Source organism: Pelophylax lessonae (assembly GCF_965119305.1).
Source record: "Pelophylax lessonae genome assembly, chromosome: 7".
In the NCBI taxonomy this organism is placed as follows: domain Eukaryota; kingdom Metazoa; phylum Chordata; class Amphibia; order Anura; family Ranidae; genus Pelophylax; species Pelophylax lessonae.
In genome coordinates this window covers 144,787,587-144,803,201 of record NC_138774.1, presented here as the reverse complement: position 1 = coordinate 144,803,201, position 15,615 = coordinate 144,787,587, and the positions used below count along the sequence as shown (strand labels likewise).

Below are 15,615 nucleotides of genomic sequence, written 5' to 3'. Positions count from 1 at the left end.
TTACTGTGGTCAGAAAGTACTAAAACCAGAGCCAGATACGAAATTTGTATTTTTAGAAGGAGCCCAGGAAGAGTAGCTTCCATATTTCTTTAGATATGGGTTTATTTTAAAAGGCAATTTCAGCCAATCTGTTTTCAGCTTTCAATAGGGTTAGACTCTCTGACAGGTTTTTATCGCTCAATTAGATTAAGATGTGGTGCGGTAAACCAGCTGTTGCAGTAAAAGCTCAGGTCTAGTGACCAGGTGTTACTTAGGCCGGCCATAGACGGTGTAAATTTCTTTCCTGCAACCACGGGTTTCAGGAAAAAAATGTGCATGATTCCCCCCATCAACACTGTCAGAATCCCTCCTGCCAAACAATTGTCTGCTCCTGGCGGGGGGGGGGGGGTGGCCAGGGGAAGCCGTCTCCGCTGGGAGCAGACAGTGAATAATGCAAGCGACTATAGCAGTCGCTAGCTATAATTGCAAATCAATCCGGCAGGCTGGTTGTGCCAAGTTGATCGATCGATCACTAACTTAGTATATTCATCCTACGCATACACGAATCACTGCCATTTCAACCATCTATGGCCAGCCTTACTGTCTTTGTGCTTCCTGGGCTATTTACCACTACCTCCTGTGTCAGTGACAACAATCAAGATATCAAGCTAGAAAAAGCAAAATATAGAATTTTTGTACTCACTGTAAAATTCTTTCTTTGGAGTATATTAAGAATAAGGGAAGTCTTTCTTCTTAACCGCTTCAAGACCGCCCCATAGAAGATTTACTGCGACAGGGGGGCTCTCCTGTGCAAAATCACATATATATATATATATATATATATACTGTATATACAGTGCCTTGCGAAAGTATTCGGCCCTCTTGAACTTTGCAACCTTTTGCCACATTTCAGTCTTCAAACATAAAGATATAAAACTGTAATTTTTTGTGAAGAATCAACAATAAGTGGGACACAATCATGAAGTGGAACAAAATTTATTGGATATTTCAAACTTTGTTAACAAATAAAAAACTAAAAAATTGGGCGTGCAAAATTATTCAGCCCCTTTACTTTCAGTGCAGCAAACTCTCTCCAGAAGTTCAGTGAGGATCTCTGAATGATCCAATGTTGACCTAAATGACTAATGATGATAAATAGAATCCACCTGTGTGTAATCAAGTCTCCATATAAATGCACCTGCACTGTGATAGTCTCAGAGGTCCGTTTAAAGCGCAGAGAGCATCATGAAGAACAAGGAACACACCAGGCAGGTCCGAGATACTGTTGTGGAGAAGTTTAAAGCTGGATTTGGATACAAAAATATTTCCCAAGCTTTAAACATCCCAAGGAGCACTGTGCAAGCCATAATATTGAAATGGAAGGAGTATCAGACCACTGCAAATCTACGAAGACCTGGCCGTCCCCCTAAAATTTCAGCTCATACAAGGAGAAGACTGATCAGCGATGCAGCCAAGAGGCCCATGATCACTCTGGATGAACTGCAGAGATCTACAGCTGAGGTGGGAGACTCTGCCCATAGGACAACTGCACACATCTGGCCTTTATGCAAGAGTGGCAAGAAGAAAGCCATTTCTTAAAGATATCCATAAAAAAGTGTCATTTAAAGTTTGCCACAAGCCACCTGGGAGACACACCAAACATGTGGAAGAAGGTGCTCTGGTCAGATGAAACCAAAATCAAACTTTTTGGCAACAATACAAAACGTTATGTTTGGCGTAAAAGCAACACAGCTCATCACCCTGAACACACCATCCCCACTGTCAAACATGGTGGTGGCAGCATCATGGTTTGGACCTGCTTTTCTTCAGCAGGGACAGGGAAGATGGTTAAAATTGATGGGAATATGGATGGAGCCAAATACAGGACCATTCTGGAAGAAAACCTGATGGAGTCTGCAAAAGACCTGAGACTGGGACGGAGATTTGTCTTCCAACAAGACAATGATCCAAAACATAAAGCAAAATCTACAATGAAATGGTATACAAATAAACATATCCAAGTGTTAGAATGGCCAAGTCAAAGTCCAGACCTAAATCCAATCGAGAATCTGTGGAAAGAACTGAAAACTGCTGTTCACAAACGCTCTCCATCCAACCTCACTGAGCTCAAGCTGTTTTGCAAGGAGGAATGGGCAAAAATTTCAGTCTCTCGATGTGCAAAACTGATAGAGACATACCCCAAGTGACTTACAGCTGTAATCGCAGCAAAAGGTGGCGCTACAAAGTATTAACTTAAGGGGGCTGAATAATTTTGCACCCCCAATTTTTCAGTTTTTTATTTGTTAAAAAAGTTTGAAATATCCAATAAATTTCGTTCCACTTCATGATTGTGTCCCACTTGTTGTTAATTCTTCACAAAAAATTACAGTTTTATATCTTTATATTTGAAGCCTGAAATGTGGCAAAAGGTTGAAAAGTTCAAGGGGGCCGAATACTTTCGCAAGGCACTGTATATATATATATATATATATATATATATATATATATATATATATATATATATGTACTGATTCTGTACTGATTCATATACTGATTCATATACTTCATATTTGATATATGATTCTGTACTCCCACCTACAGAGGGCGCACTTCTGTGGGTGCCAGGCAAGGGGTAAGGGATAGATTTTGTGTTCCTACAAAGCAGGGACTAAAATCCATCACTTCCTCTAGTTAAAGAACCTAACACAGTACACAAAAACACTGGGTGGGCACACAGTTAACCCTTTGATCACCCTAGATGTTTATAACCCCTTCTTAACCATCGTCATTAGTACAGTGACAGTGCATATTTTTAGCACTGATCACTGTATTAGTGTCACTGGTTCCCGCAAAGTGTCAAATAGTGTCTGAATGTCCGCCGCAATATCGCAGTCCTGTCATTACTAGTATTAAAATTTTTTTCCATAAATATATACCATAGTTTGTAAAAGCTATAATGTTCATGGAAGCCAACCAATATATGCTTATTGGGATTTTTAACCAAAAACATGTAGCAGTATACATATTGGCCTAAATTTATGAAGAAATTTGATTTTTAAATTTTTTTTTATTGGATATATTTTATAGTAGAAACTAAAAAAAATATTTTTCTTTTTGGCCAGTGTCCAAAATTGTTGGCTTTTTTTTGTAGCGCCGCAAAAAATTTCTGTGGTGATCAAATAACACCAAAAGAAAGCTCTATTTGTGGTAAAAAAATAAAAATACATTTTATTTGGGTACAGCGTCGCATGACCGCACACTTGTCAGTTAAAGTAATGCAGTGCCATATCGCAATAAATGTCCTGGCCATGAAGGGGGGTAAATCTCCTAGAGGTTAAGTGGTTAAGGTTATACTACTGTCTAAAAGAGGATCGTACACTAACAAACAAAACAAATGTAGACCAGCCCATGACAACCTCTTCCACTATAAGTATACAGAGGGGTGGGACCTGTGTCTCTTAATGGACTCCAAGAAAAAGGTTTTAGGATGGGTACAAAAAATGTATTTTGTTTTTCATCCACTGAGGAATGCAAGAAGTCTTTCAGCTTCGAAACATCCTAACACTGTTCAACTGAGGCCAAAGAGGAGTTCCAGTACGTGGTAATCTAGGGGCCTCACAGCAAAGCAAAGGAAATACTGATGCACTGAAAAATACTGGAAAAATAGGGACATATCCTTGGGGTACACATCCGTGCTGTCCACAGAAGACGTTATTCTCCCCGGTAAAAGGTGGCCATTACACACTTTCTGAGCTCAAATGAAGACATTAACGCATTAAGATCCAAGGTAAAAAACAGATGACCTCTCTGGGTTTGAGAACTGTGAATAGGTTTTAATAAAAGCTTTGAAATCCTTGGTTCAAGAACTAGGACAGTGATTGGGGCAAGGTGGTGGGGGGGGGGGGGGTGTAGACACAGTTTTATGCAGAGAAGTTTGGTGGGATAGACTTTAAGAGCAGAGGGCAACAAGATTCTGGGCTGCAGGCACTGGTACCATCTAGAGGTGCAGCCCTGGAGCCATTAGTATAGTGTGAGCTATGGGCTTCAATTATAGTGGAACTGTGTTGTGCCTACATCACGATAAGGCAACTTAAATCTCAGGGAACGCGGCAAGGTCTCAGGTACCCATGAAACCCAAGAAGATGGTTCTGAGTTGGAAGATCCAAGTTCCATATGGCTCTTTGAAAGCAAAAGCAGTAGCGGGAAAAGTAATTCACGGGGAATCAAAACATTAACAGTAAATAAATATAAAACATGCATAATAAGGAGCAGTAGCTGGGAGATGCTTCCTTGACACTGTATGGTGGGAAAGAGAACACTCCACCCAGCAAATCACTAAAGCTTCTTGTGGTAAAAGTTGTGACAATGGGGAATTAATAAAGGAGCTCAAAAACCTATGTACTTGAGGTAGCTTCAAGGACAGTTAAATGTTTCACAGGTACGTAATTCAGGGGAAATCAAAACATCAGCAGTAAATACAGGTATTCATAAAACAAGCACAGGATACGTGACTCTTTGCAAGCAAGAGCAGTAGCGGGTAGATGCTTTTTTGATGCTGTATTGTGGGAAAAAGAACACTCCACCCAGCAACTCACTTTAGTGCTCTGTCCCACAGCATTATCTCTTTAACCTCCCTGGCGGTATGATTATGTCAGGAATTACATACCAAAAGCGGTACAATTCTTTTCATGGAAATTTGGCGTTATGTATTATAGGCCTACAATTCTTAGTAATTACTGACTTAAACCTGACCAAAACAAGAGTCTAGTAGACATCCCAGATGTGATAAATTTGAAACACAAACGCGCGAATTATAATCGAATCAATAATATTATTTTATTATTTAATATATAATATATATAATAAAATTATATTATTGATTAGATTATAATTCATGCATTATATATTATATATAGATATATGTGTGTGTGCATATATATATATATATATACCGGTGTATATATATATATATATATATATATGCGTATATATATATATACATATATATATATATATATATATATACATATATATATGCATATATATATATATATATATATATATGCATATATATATATATATATATATGCATATATATATATATATATGCATATATATATATATATATAATATAAAATGTGTTTTGTGTTTTGTGCAACGTTTTTTTTTTTTTTTTTTTTGAATTTCCCTCCCTAGTTCCGCTCCCATGCAGCATTGCTGCTGCAGGAAACGGAACTAGGAAGTGATCAGAGCGACGGAGACCGACGGAGGAGCGGCGGGACTCTCGGCTGGCGGTCACAGCAATGAGAGATCATCGCTGGATCGCCAGGATAAGGTAAGAGAACACCGCTGCGCTCTCTGCAATCCACCCCGAGCGTGACTCGGGGTTACCGGTCCTGATATGAAAAACCAACCCCGAGTCACGCTCGGGATTACCGCTAAGGAGGTTAACAACCACCCCCACCACAACCCATTAACAAACTATGTACTTGAGGTAATTCAGAGGAAATCAAAACATTAAGGGTAGATTTAGAAGTGCATTTAAATCTACCTTCCTCTGAAGCATGATCCGAGTTCGGATCACACTTCAGAGGCTACTGACAGGTGGCGACGAAGAGCTGTGATGCCTCTATGCCGCCTGTTATAACCCCATGTTTGACAAGAAAAGTGCAGCAACTGCATTCATTAAACCTTTGGTTTATACTGATGGTAATGAGAGCACTCCACCCAGCAAATCACTTAAGCGCTCAGTCCCACAGCATTAATCCTTTGCATGGTGAAAACTGGGATGAAATGGGGACCTTTTAAAAGAGTTTAACAATCTGTGTACAGTGGAGTCTGGATGAGCCCACCAAAAGCAAGCCTGAGGATGGGCGTACTGAATAGTTGCAATGGAAGAGAAAAGTTCTAGCAGCAATATAGAGAAAAGTCTTGATTGAAGAACAAAAATCTTGAAAAAAAAAATTTGGAAAAAAAAGGTGATAGAAAAAAACAGGTTAGTCTTCAACACAGCAGAGCTGAAGAGAAGGCATGCATTTTTATAGCCTCCTGGCCTACAATTTTTGTTTTGTTTGCCAGTGTCCAATCCTTCTATAGGTGGCAATATGAGCCAAAGGTGAAAGTCTTCTTGTGTTCCTCAATGGATGAAAAATATTGCAGATTGACTTTAATTGAACCTACTGCAAAGTAATGCATACCAAGATGTTTAAGGAAAAGATAAAAATGACCCAAAAATATCACATGTACGCTTTGCTACTAGGTAGGACATTACCTCTTTGCTCTATCCTTCTCATCTTCATCCATCAGCTCGTTTAGACAACACAGGATTCTGTGAGAGAAAATAAGACACAAGTAAATGTTGTTAGTGAAAATTGGGTTTAGGATCTGAAAACAAAAAATCCATACAAGTTTGTAGCATAAGTCCACAGAAACATTGATGTTCTTATCACAGCTGTGTCTTTTCCCTCAGGACAATCTCTGCACATCATCACAGCATCTATCTCACAGCAGAACTTTTACCACTACAACCTGTACTATACTATAGTGAGTCACAAAAAAAACAGATATCACAGCCGATTCTAGCATTCACAGATACACTGAATATTGATGATATCTAAAATGCAGTCTTTGAAAATGTCTCTGTTCATAGCATAGATCTTTCACTGAATATAAACAATATCTAACAATGCCATCTCCCCTTCCCACCCACAAACTTTAAAAAAATCAGGCCACATGTTTTATGGTTATAGCTTCTCAAAAAATATTGCTTGATATTCTGTGACAATAATTTGTTGGAATTTAATTTTTTCTTTCTTCCATTGTGATATTGTGCCATTTGTTTAAAAAAAGCAGTATCATCAGAAGGTTGATATCCCTGTGGAATCCCACACAAAGCACTTGGTCCTTTTCAGATCTGTGCATTTTTTTGTTGTATGTTTGTGTTAACTGCATGTTCTCCCCAGGCTGAAGCCCAATTTATTGGCGATAGGGGAACTTAAGGAAGCACCAAATTCACCTCCCCCTCTTTATTCTAACATCTGCTGCTCTGCAATCTAATCTTGCAGCCGTATGCCCCTTCTGCACTACCCATCTGCCATCTTCCATGTACAGAAAGAGTTCCTTTTACTGAAAAGCTGGGCCCAAAACCAGCCATCAGTTGGTTCTGGAGAGAGAATAAAGTAAATGCTTAAACAAATAGCAGCACAGGGGGAAATATTCATACAAGCAGGTCATTTAGGCTTCCCAAACCTCTGTAGGTGGGTAAGCAATAAATCTGTCATTACCTCCCTCTATTTGTGAGACATGCGACTGGCTTCATGGTATCTGGACACTACCAGAGCATTGGTGTGAAGGGCAGCGGTTCAGGTCCTTCACCAATGTGTTTAATCAGCAAGAGGGCAGACTTTCTAAGGTGTGTAACTACCTGTTTCTGTAGTGTGTGCTATACTTTGAATACAAGACAAAAAAGCACATCACAACAAAAAAGGTTCAAGCTTCCAGGGCTTTCGAATAGTCTGAATAGCAGTAGGAAGTTTTGGATTGTGGGCTACTGTAAGTGAAATTTGAAGAATATAATTGAAAACGTCCAAAGCAAACCATCTGGCTATTTATTGTATCCATCTGTTCCTAATATTCAGCAAAAACAGTTGTATTGAGATTAAAAAGTCCCCTCCCCTTTACCACCCAATATCTATGCATTTGTCATATGATCATGCAGAGGCATAAGGGTGGTGGTGTGTGTGTGTGTAACACAATTAGTTTGTCCTGCCTCTCACCCCTCCATATAGTAACATAAAGGGATCTGCCTCCTTTTACCTCCCTGCAGGTGATCTCTGGTACTGCAACTTGGCCACGCACACACTGTGGTGCTCTGCAATAATTACCTTATCCAGAATAAAATGTATGTATAAAAACTACATAGGGGTCAGCAAAGCTTCAGAACCAATTTAAAAGCTTTCATCGACACTGAAGGACACTGACGTTTACTCAATTACTTACACATCAGGGTTCTTTATGAGGCCGTGCACAGTGTAGTCTTCTGTTTCGTCTTGGACACTACAGAATAAAATGCAACTTAATTAATATTATATTTTATCTGTACAACAGAAAATATTATATAAACAGAAAACAAATGTCAGTTTCAGCTTTTATGTCTAAGATAAACCTAAGTTTTCTGCATATGAAACCAGTTTAGTCTTCAAGGACAGCTGAATGTTTTATTAAGTAATTCAGGAGAAATCAAAACATTAACATAAAATAAATATATAAAAAACAAGTATAGGATAGTAATAGAAGAAATAATTAAAAAATAATAATTGATCTAAACTTCTAAATCTATGAATGGCCAGGTAACTAAAACTAATTTTACTTAGGCTCCATGCACACTGGCTTAAAAATTGCTGCTTCTACAGGAGTGTCTGTAGAATCAGTTCAATGTTATCCTATGTGTCCATGCACATTAGGACGATTACAGGCATATTTGGAGTTCAAAGTTTAGAGGCAGGAAAAAAAACCCTTCTGGTTTGCGTTTCTGATTGGAGTTTACTGGCCGAAAAAACGTAAAACTCTCCTAAATTCATCTAAACTTTGTACGAAAAATGCTCTATATAAGCGCTTTTTTTTTTGCCAAAGGAACTGTCATTTTTTTTTAAGCCCAGTTTGCATGGAGCCTTAAAATCATGACTAAAATTTGCACATGGTCAAGAAAAATATGGAGGCATCTATTTCTATGTTTTGCTTATTAAAAATATTTATTGCCAGGCTTTCATGCTGACCCAATGACTTTATACCTTTCTAAGTTACTGGTCCAGAACATGCATGAAGCTCAGGGGTTGCAGTTTGCACAGCGTCATGCACTCTTGCCCTTAGGCCTGTATGCTGCACATATGGGGCACCTGGGAGGCACAGGTACAGCATCCAGCCTTGCTGCCAGCAGCCTGTCAAAATCTATGACAGACTGAAATGCATGGCAGTTGGTGCTCATGTTCAGGGTGATTTGTGTTCAGGTGCGCATGCACCAAATGCAGGAATCCTGCAGCTGTGTCTCCCAGGCCCCTAAAAATGCCAAGATGTGATGCCTATAGACCTAAGTGCTAGCTTACATGAAGCATTATAAGTGAATGCCTGTCCTCACACCTCTGAGCTCTTCTCTCGCTGTAAGCTGCCTAGATTGCTTCCCTTCCAATTTACATCCCAACATTTTGTAAGGGGGAAGGAAGGATCTTTATTGGAACAAAACATTTAAGTAAAAGGTGAGTTAGACATCCTTTCTGCCAGGCAGAGACAGAAGGATCAGCAATACTGCATTGATCATTTTTCATTATTTTTATCAATTAGTAAAACCAGAAAAACTAAGATGCTACAAAAGACACATCACACAAATTAGAGGGAAGGTGTAATTACAGAAATATGGGAGCTGGTATTGTTGACTTTTTAAAACAAAACTGTGCTTTGCTTTTATACTGAAAAAGCAAAATCCTTACTTTAATGTGACCTCACAGCTGCTCATACTTACCTTCTCTTCACTTCACTGCTGCCCCTCATGGGTGCCCAGAGCAAAAAGAAAAAGCTATGTCACAACTTTCAAATTGTGACAGTGCTGGATGTCCAAGTGGCCACTCACCCCCAAGCGCTAAGAAATAGCCAAAAAGAGCATCAAATACCAAAAGAAAGGCTAAGGTATATCTAAACTAAAGAACAAGCATCATGCAAATCCTTAGATGTGGTGGCTGCATTAGTTTAAGTTTATTGCTTTTTCCTTTATTTTCACCTGGTGATCCACTTCCTGTCTTGGGGTGGCTACACTCAAGCCTCCACTGTATCTACAGTGGAGCAATGTAGCCACCCTTAGGCGGCAGCACTATCAACCTTTTGAAAGGGTAGTGCTAGAAGGATTAGTAGATTTAAATGGACTTTACAAAAGTGACTAACACATTAAAAAATGAAAACGTAAGTTTATATTACTGTCTGTGTTACTGTTAGGGAGATTCCCCCCATATCTCTTTGTTACAGTGATCTTTATTACTGAAACTGAAAGAAAATCTCAAATTTTGAGTGGTTACCAAAACAGGAATAAAGGGAAAATCTTCAAATAAAGACACTAGTTCTGGTGATCCTGGTGACTACCAAAGATTTTTGTCACTTTGGAGGGACTCTTCTCACCTCTTGTTTTGTCAATGGGACAGGAAGTAAAGGGAAATCCCCTAGAGGAACCATTGACAGAGGTTATAACCTCCCTTACCATATTCAAAATGAAAAAAAAGTTTTACGTTTCGTTTCGGCATTCGTCTCTGATCATATAAAGCCCTAGAAATTAGTACCACTAATTAATTAATTCATAATTATTAAATACTTAAATTATTAAATAATTAATTAATAATTACTATTCGTACCACCCAGCCCCATCTGGCCACAACAGCTTTCAGCCTCCACACACACACACACACACACCTTAGTGTGCATGTGGCCTAAGAGACCCATAACACCTACTGACATAAAGATAGGAGCCTTATAAAGACTTTGGATTGGTTAACAGAACATTTTTTTTCATAAGGTTATTCACATCAATAAATAGACAGATGTGAAAGAAAGGGGGGGGGGGGCTTAAGGATTTGGATAAAAAAAAGAGGGACAGTTTGTACAAAAGAGGGATAGCTGGGAACAGTTACCCAGCTCAACCTTAAACTAAATGTCTTAACTGAAAGTATTGAGGCAACTATAGTTTTAAATCCCTCTGTGGTCAAAGATGAAACATTCTAAGACAATGAAACCTATCAATTTAAATAATAAATAGTATTACTGATAAGTTATGGATTTTTAGGAAGTTTCCCAGGGCTTACTCATTCTGCTACCATAAACAAAACCTAAACAAGTCTTATCCAGCTATAATGTTAATTAAGGGCCGCTCTCAGGGGAAATAATTAAAAAACCTGAAATATTAATTTAGCTGCAATTAAGTAATGAATATGCATGGACAGTCAGGTGTTGTAATAAAAAAAAAAAAAAATGAAAAGCCCAGAATGTTTTTTTTTTTTTTTTTAGTTTTAGAATAGAAGGAAGGATTACAACACCTGTCGTGGTTTTACTATTGTTTGTGTCTCCACCTCCAGTACTGAAAATGATGGGTAATACAACATTTTTGAAATGTCGCAGGAACAGGAGGTGAGAGGAGTTCTTCCAACAGGAAAACTCATTTTAGTGACTACTGTTCACAAGGAGATATTGTATTGCTTTGTAGGGTTCATCACCTCTCACTTTCTGCTGTGTTTCTTGAATGCGGCATGAAGGCAACTCTTCCTGATGGAACACAAACATACTGGATTTCCTCAGCTGCAGAAATGGAAGTGTAAAATAGCTTGGGGTCATAAAGAGGTTTGGGTTAACCTAAAAGCTGGCCACGCATGGATTGAAATTCGGCCAGTTTAGTAGGGACCGGTCAAATTACAATCTAAGAATGGGCAGGTTACTTGTACAGAAGTTGATCTACTGATCAACTTCTGTACAAGTACCTTGTTGGGTTTTTCCCAAATGATCAGCGCCACCGGCTATAGCCGACATTGCTGATCAATGCACTGTGATGGTGGGGAAATCTCCCCGCTGTCAGAATACAATGACATTGTGAGGAGGATTTGGGTCATTTTTGTTTTGTTTAACATGCTGGTTAAATAAAAAAATGACTAATGCAGGCTTTCTCAACCTTTTCAACGCAGAGAAACCCTTGAAATAACTTTCTGGCCTCAATGAACCTCTGCTAAAAATTGATATAATCTACAACTCATGATACCTTAGTGTGATGGTCAGTGAGAAGAGTTTTTTTCCACTTGTGGTCATTGGGAAGAATTTCCCCCTTACAGATAGCTAAAAGATAATTTGTGTTAGTGGGAACTTATCTAAGAGGGAAAAATTGGTTCTTGCTCAAGGAACCCCTTGCAACCTTGGGAGGAACCCTGGGATTCCACAGAACCCTGGTTGAGAAAGCCTGGATTAATGTATGGGCTTCCTAAGGTTCTGCCCACACTGTTCTAGTTGGTTTAATTTGCAGTGACAGCCTCTGTTCCAAGAAATGATAAAGCTAATCACTGGTCGCAAAGTGTTTTTTAAACCATAGTATTCCACAACATATTTTTATAAAATCCTGGTGTTCTGGCCATTTAGTTTAATTTGCCTGGGCAGATTTTGGTGTCATCAATAAAGCCCAACCCCAGTTAAAACATTTTTTTGTAGTTTTGATCAGACTGGAAAATAATTAGAACTATGTCTGACTTTTATCTCTGTCTGTATCCATATGTGGTCACTGGTGGGACAGTAAGCTGGGGGAATCCCCCAAATAGGAACACAATCAGCAGTGAAAGTCATTATATTTCTGGATCCTATTAATTTCCAGTATGTTTTTATTATTTATAATTTTAGTGAAGAAGAATGATCATTTTATCTAACTTTACATGAGAACTTTCTCTATATTTTATTCATAGTTGGTTACAATTTTATATTCTCTCTGTTTTATTGAATTGTGAAATGCTCTATTGGTTCTTGATATGAATTTTGTCATCATTTTTACATATTTATATGGCACCTGTATATGCTTAAACATCCCTGTGTTCCAAACCTGCACTGATGCCTGGAGCACAGCAGGCCACACACTGAGCGCCTGCAGGCTCCAGAGGGATAATCTGACCATATTGACAGCCAGAATTGTGTGAGACAGACTAAGTTAACTTGGCCTTTCTCACACATCAGCAGGACTTAGCTCAGTATGTCTCGTACATGGTGGGCTGTCAACAGACACATCACCTGCCACGTTCTCACTGGATGTCAGCTTTACCTAACATTAGAAGAATGAAAATTTATGTTATACAACTTGGTCTTTTAGAAAGGCGACTCTGGTTTAGTCACCATTCTGGCTGTGCTGCCACTCCCAACAGGTCAGGGAAACCCAGATAAGACTCTAAAATAAAAAAATATAGAGGGCGCACCAGCCTAGCGCATTATCTTTTTAACAATTTATTTTGATAAATACATATACATCATACTCACAAAGGAGATGAAATGACAGGCGAAATAAAAAATTGTAAATCCACCGGAATTCTCCACTGAGCATAATCCACTGATGCAAACAGTAGTGGGATGTGTACCTCCAAATGTAGCTTACGCGTTTCGAGCGTGTTCCCCCTTTCCTCAGAGTTTATCAAACATTAGCCCTGGCATTTCAGTACCCACCTCCTCAGCAGCAGAAACTCTCAATGACCAAAGTGCCAGGGAGAATTTCATTCTGTTGCCATGGCGACAAGGTATAAGATAAAAAAAAACAGCATTTTTGCTTGCAAGTGATTGGATAATGGAAGTCAGCAGAACTCTCCCTCATTTACTAAGCTCTGGAGCTACTGCCCTTGCAAAGTGCAGCTGCACTTGGAAAAGTGTGCTTTGCCCCTAAAAAAAAAATGCAGGTACTGGAAAATACTTGTTGATCCTGCCAAAAAAAGTAAGCTTATAACTTTATGTGCTTGATTTAGTGTCAGGGCAGGAAGGGTGTTATTGGCAGGATAACCAAGTAAAAATAAAGAGAAAAAAGTAGCCACCTCATCTCAGTCTTGGTAAGCTGCAATATAATATTCTTGTTCATCATGGCTTTAAAAATACTTCAGATATCCCAGTCCATGTATGCTGTGTTCATCATAATTCAACAGAGTAACTAGCTAACCCTTTAATCAGCAAACCTGATTTTCAAGTCCATACAAGCTGCATTAGTATCAGTCTAAACAATAAAGCGGTTGGCAAACAAACTGCACAATTAGACACACTACCAGCCACATATACAGTATGTTATGTTAATTGTAACCTTACTTGTGTCTTATAACAGTAAAACCTTTTATTCAATGTAGAAATATAAGCATAAAACAAAAAACAATATTCATTCAACTATATGTAACATCCATTTTCATCCCAAACAATCTACAGTGCCTAAAACATAAGCTTGACCCTCGCAGATTTGAGCTCTGTTATCTCAAAGCCATTGTTTCTATTATTCAGAGACTCCCTAATAACTGGGGTGGTATCATTGGATTGCCATAAGCCTGATATGGTGCCTATATTTAAATCGGATCAATATGTTTACCAAGTATCTACAGATCCAGTTGGTTTAACTTTTTGATACTTGAAGGTTTATAAAAAGACCACATAAAAAAAGTTTTTGCAAAAAAAAAAGAACAATATTTTAAGCAATAGTCAATATAGATGCATGAAAGACTGAAGTTGTCAATTGTATTTCTTTTTATGATGAGGTAAGCAAAACCTTAGACCAGGGATCCTCAAACTACGGCCCTCCAGCTGTTGAGGAACTACACATCCCATGAGGTATTGTAAAACCCTGACATTCACAGACATGACTAGGCATGATGGGAATTGTAGTTCCTGAACAACTGGAAGGCCATAGTTTGAAGACCCCTGCCTTAGACAAATGAGTGGCTGTGGATGTAGTATACTTAAATTTTGCAAAAGTATCCCCACACACAGTTAATGTGTAAAGTAAAGTCTCTCTATTTAGTTTGTAAATGGAAAGAAAACTGGCTACAAGACCATATTCGGAGAGTAGCAGTTCATACTCTGAAAGGTCTAAGATTTATAGTGGTGTACCCTAAGGTTAGTGTTCAGACCCTTAATTTGTAACCTATTTATAAATGATCTCGAGTTTGGGAATAAAAGGACCATTTTAGTATTTGAAGATGACACCAAGCTGTCAGGATGTCTTAAATTTGCAAGCCAACCTCAGTGCACTATTTAATTGGGCAACTATGTGGCAAATCAGAGTTCATGTTTATAAACATAAAATTACGCACTCGAGGACTAAAAACATGCATGCATCATACATACTAGGAGGTGTACACCTGGGGGAATCAATGGTGGAGAAGGATCTGGGTGTTCTGGTAGATCATAGACTTAAAAGAGAAGTATGGGTTTGTTTGTTTTTGTTTTTTTTTCATACTTACCCATGCTGGATGCATTACCTGTCCCCTGCTGGCTCTAAGGCTCGGTTCACACTACATCGTTCCGACTTAGGGAGTGACGTGTGAAGTCGCGTGCAGCGCGACTTCGGCACGACTTGCATGGACTTCATAAAATTAATGTCTATGCAAGTCACCTCCAGGTCGCCCCGAAGTAGTACAGGAACCTTTTTCTAAGTCGGAGCGACTTGTTTCGCTCCTATTAGAACGGCTCCTGTACTACACAATGGGAGCGTGATGGACCGCGACTTGTCAGGCTGACAAGTCGTGGTCCAAGTCGGATCAATGTGAATGCGGTCTTACACTGAGAACCTCAAATGGTCACGATCATTCCTAAACCTGGACTGGCTCGGTGACATCACAGGAGTGCAAAATGAACTGCACTCCTGTGATCCACGGGAGAAGTACAGCCAAATGAGCTTTGTCTGTACTTCTCCCTCAATAATAGTATGCGATGCCAAGCTGCAGTTTCTAAAGTTAACAAATACTTTTTTGTATTAAAAGAGGTATAGACTCCAGAAAGAGAGAGAGAGAGAGAAAGAGAGACATCATTGTGCCCCTGTACAAATCTCTAGTAGGAGCTCATCAGAAATATGCAGTTCAATTTTGGGCACCAGTTCACAAAAAGGATATGGGAGAA

At 38.9% G+C, this 15,615-nt stretch overlaps 1 protein-coding gene across 1 annotated transcript in view; it reads right to left on the bottom strand.

Moving 5' to 3' along the window:
* The window catches only part of PASD1 (PAS domain containing repressor 1), a 115,457-nt gene that overhangs the window by 91,789 nt on the left and 8,053 nt on the right, over positions 1 to 15,615 (bottom strand). Inside the window, exons 2-3 of the mRNA XM_082264609.1 lie at positions 7,978 to 8,034; positions 6,251 to 6,307 (exon numbers count right to left, since the gene is read on the bottom strand). Of these exons, the coding sequence (XP_082120735.1) occupies positions 6,251 to 6,307; positions 7,978 to 8,034 (114 nt within the window). The remainder of the gene's footprint in view (positions 1 to 6,250; positions 6,308 to 7,977; positions 8,035 to 15,615) is intronic.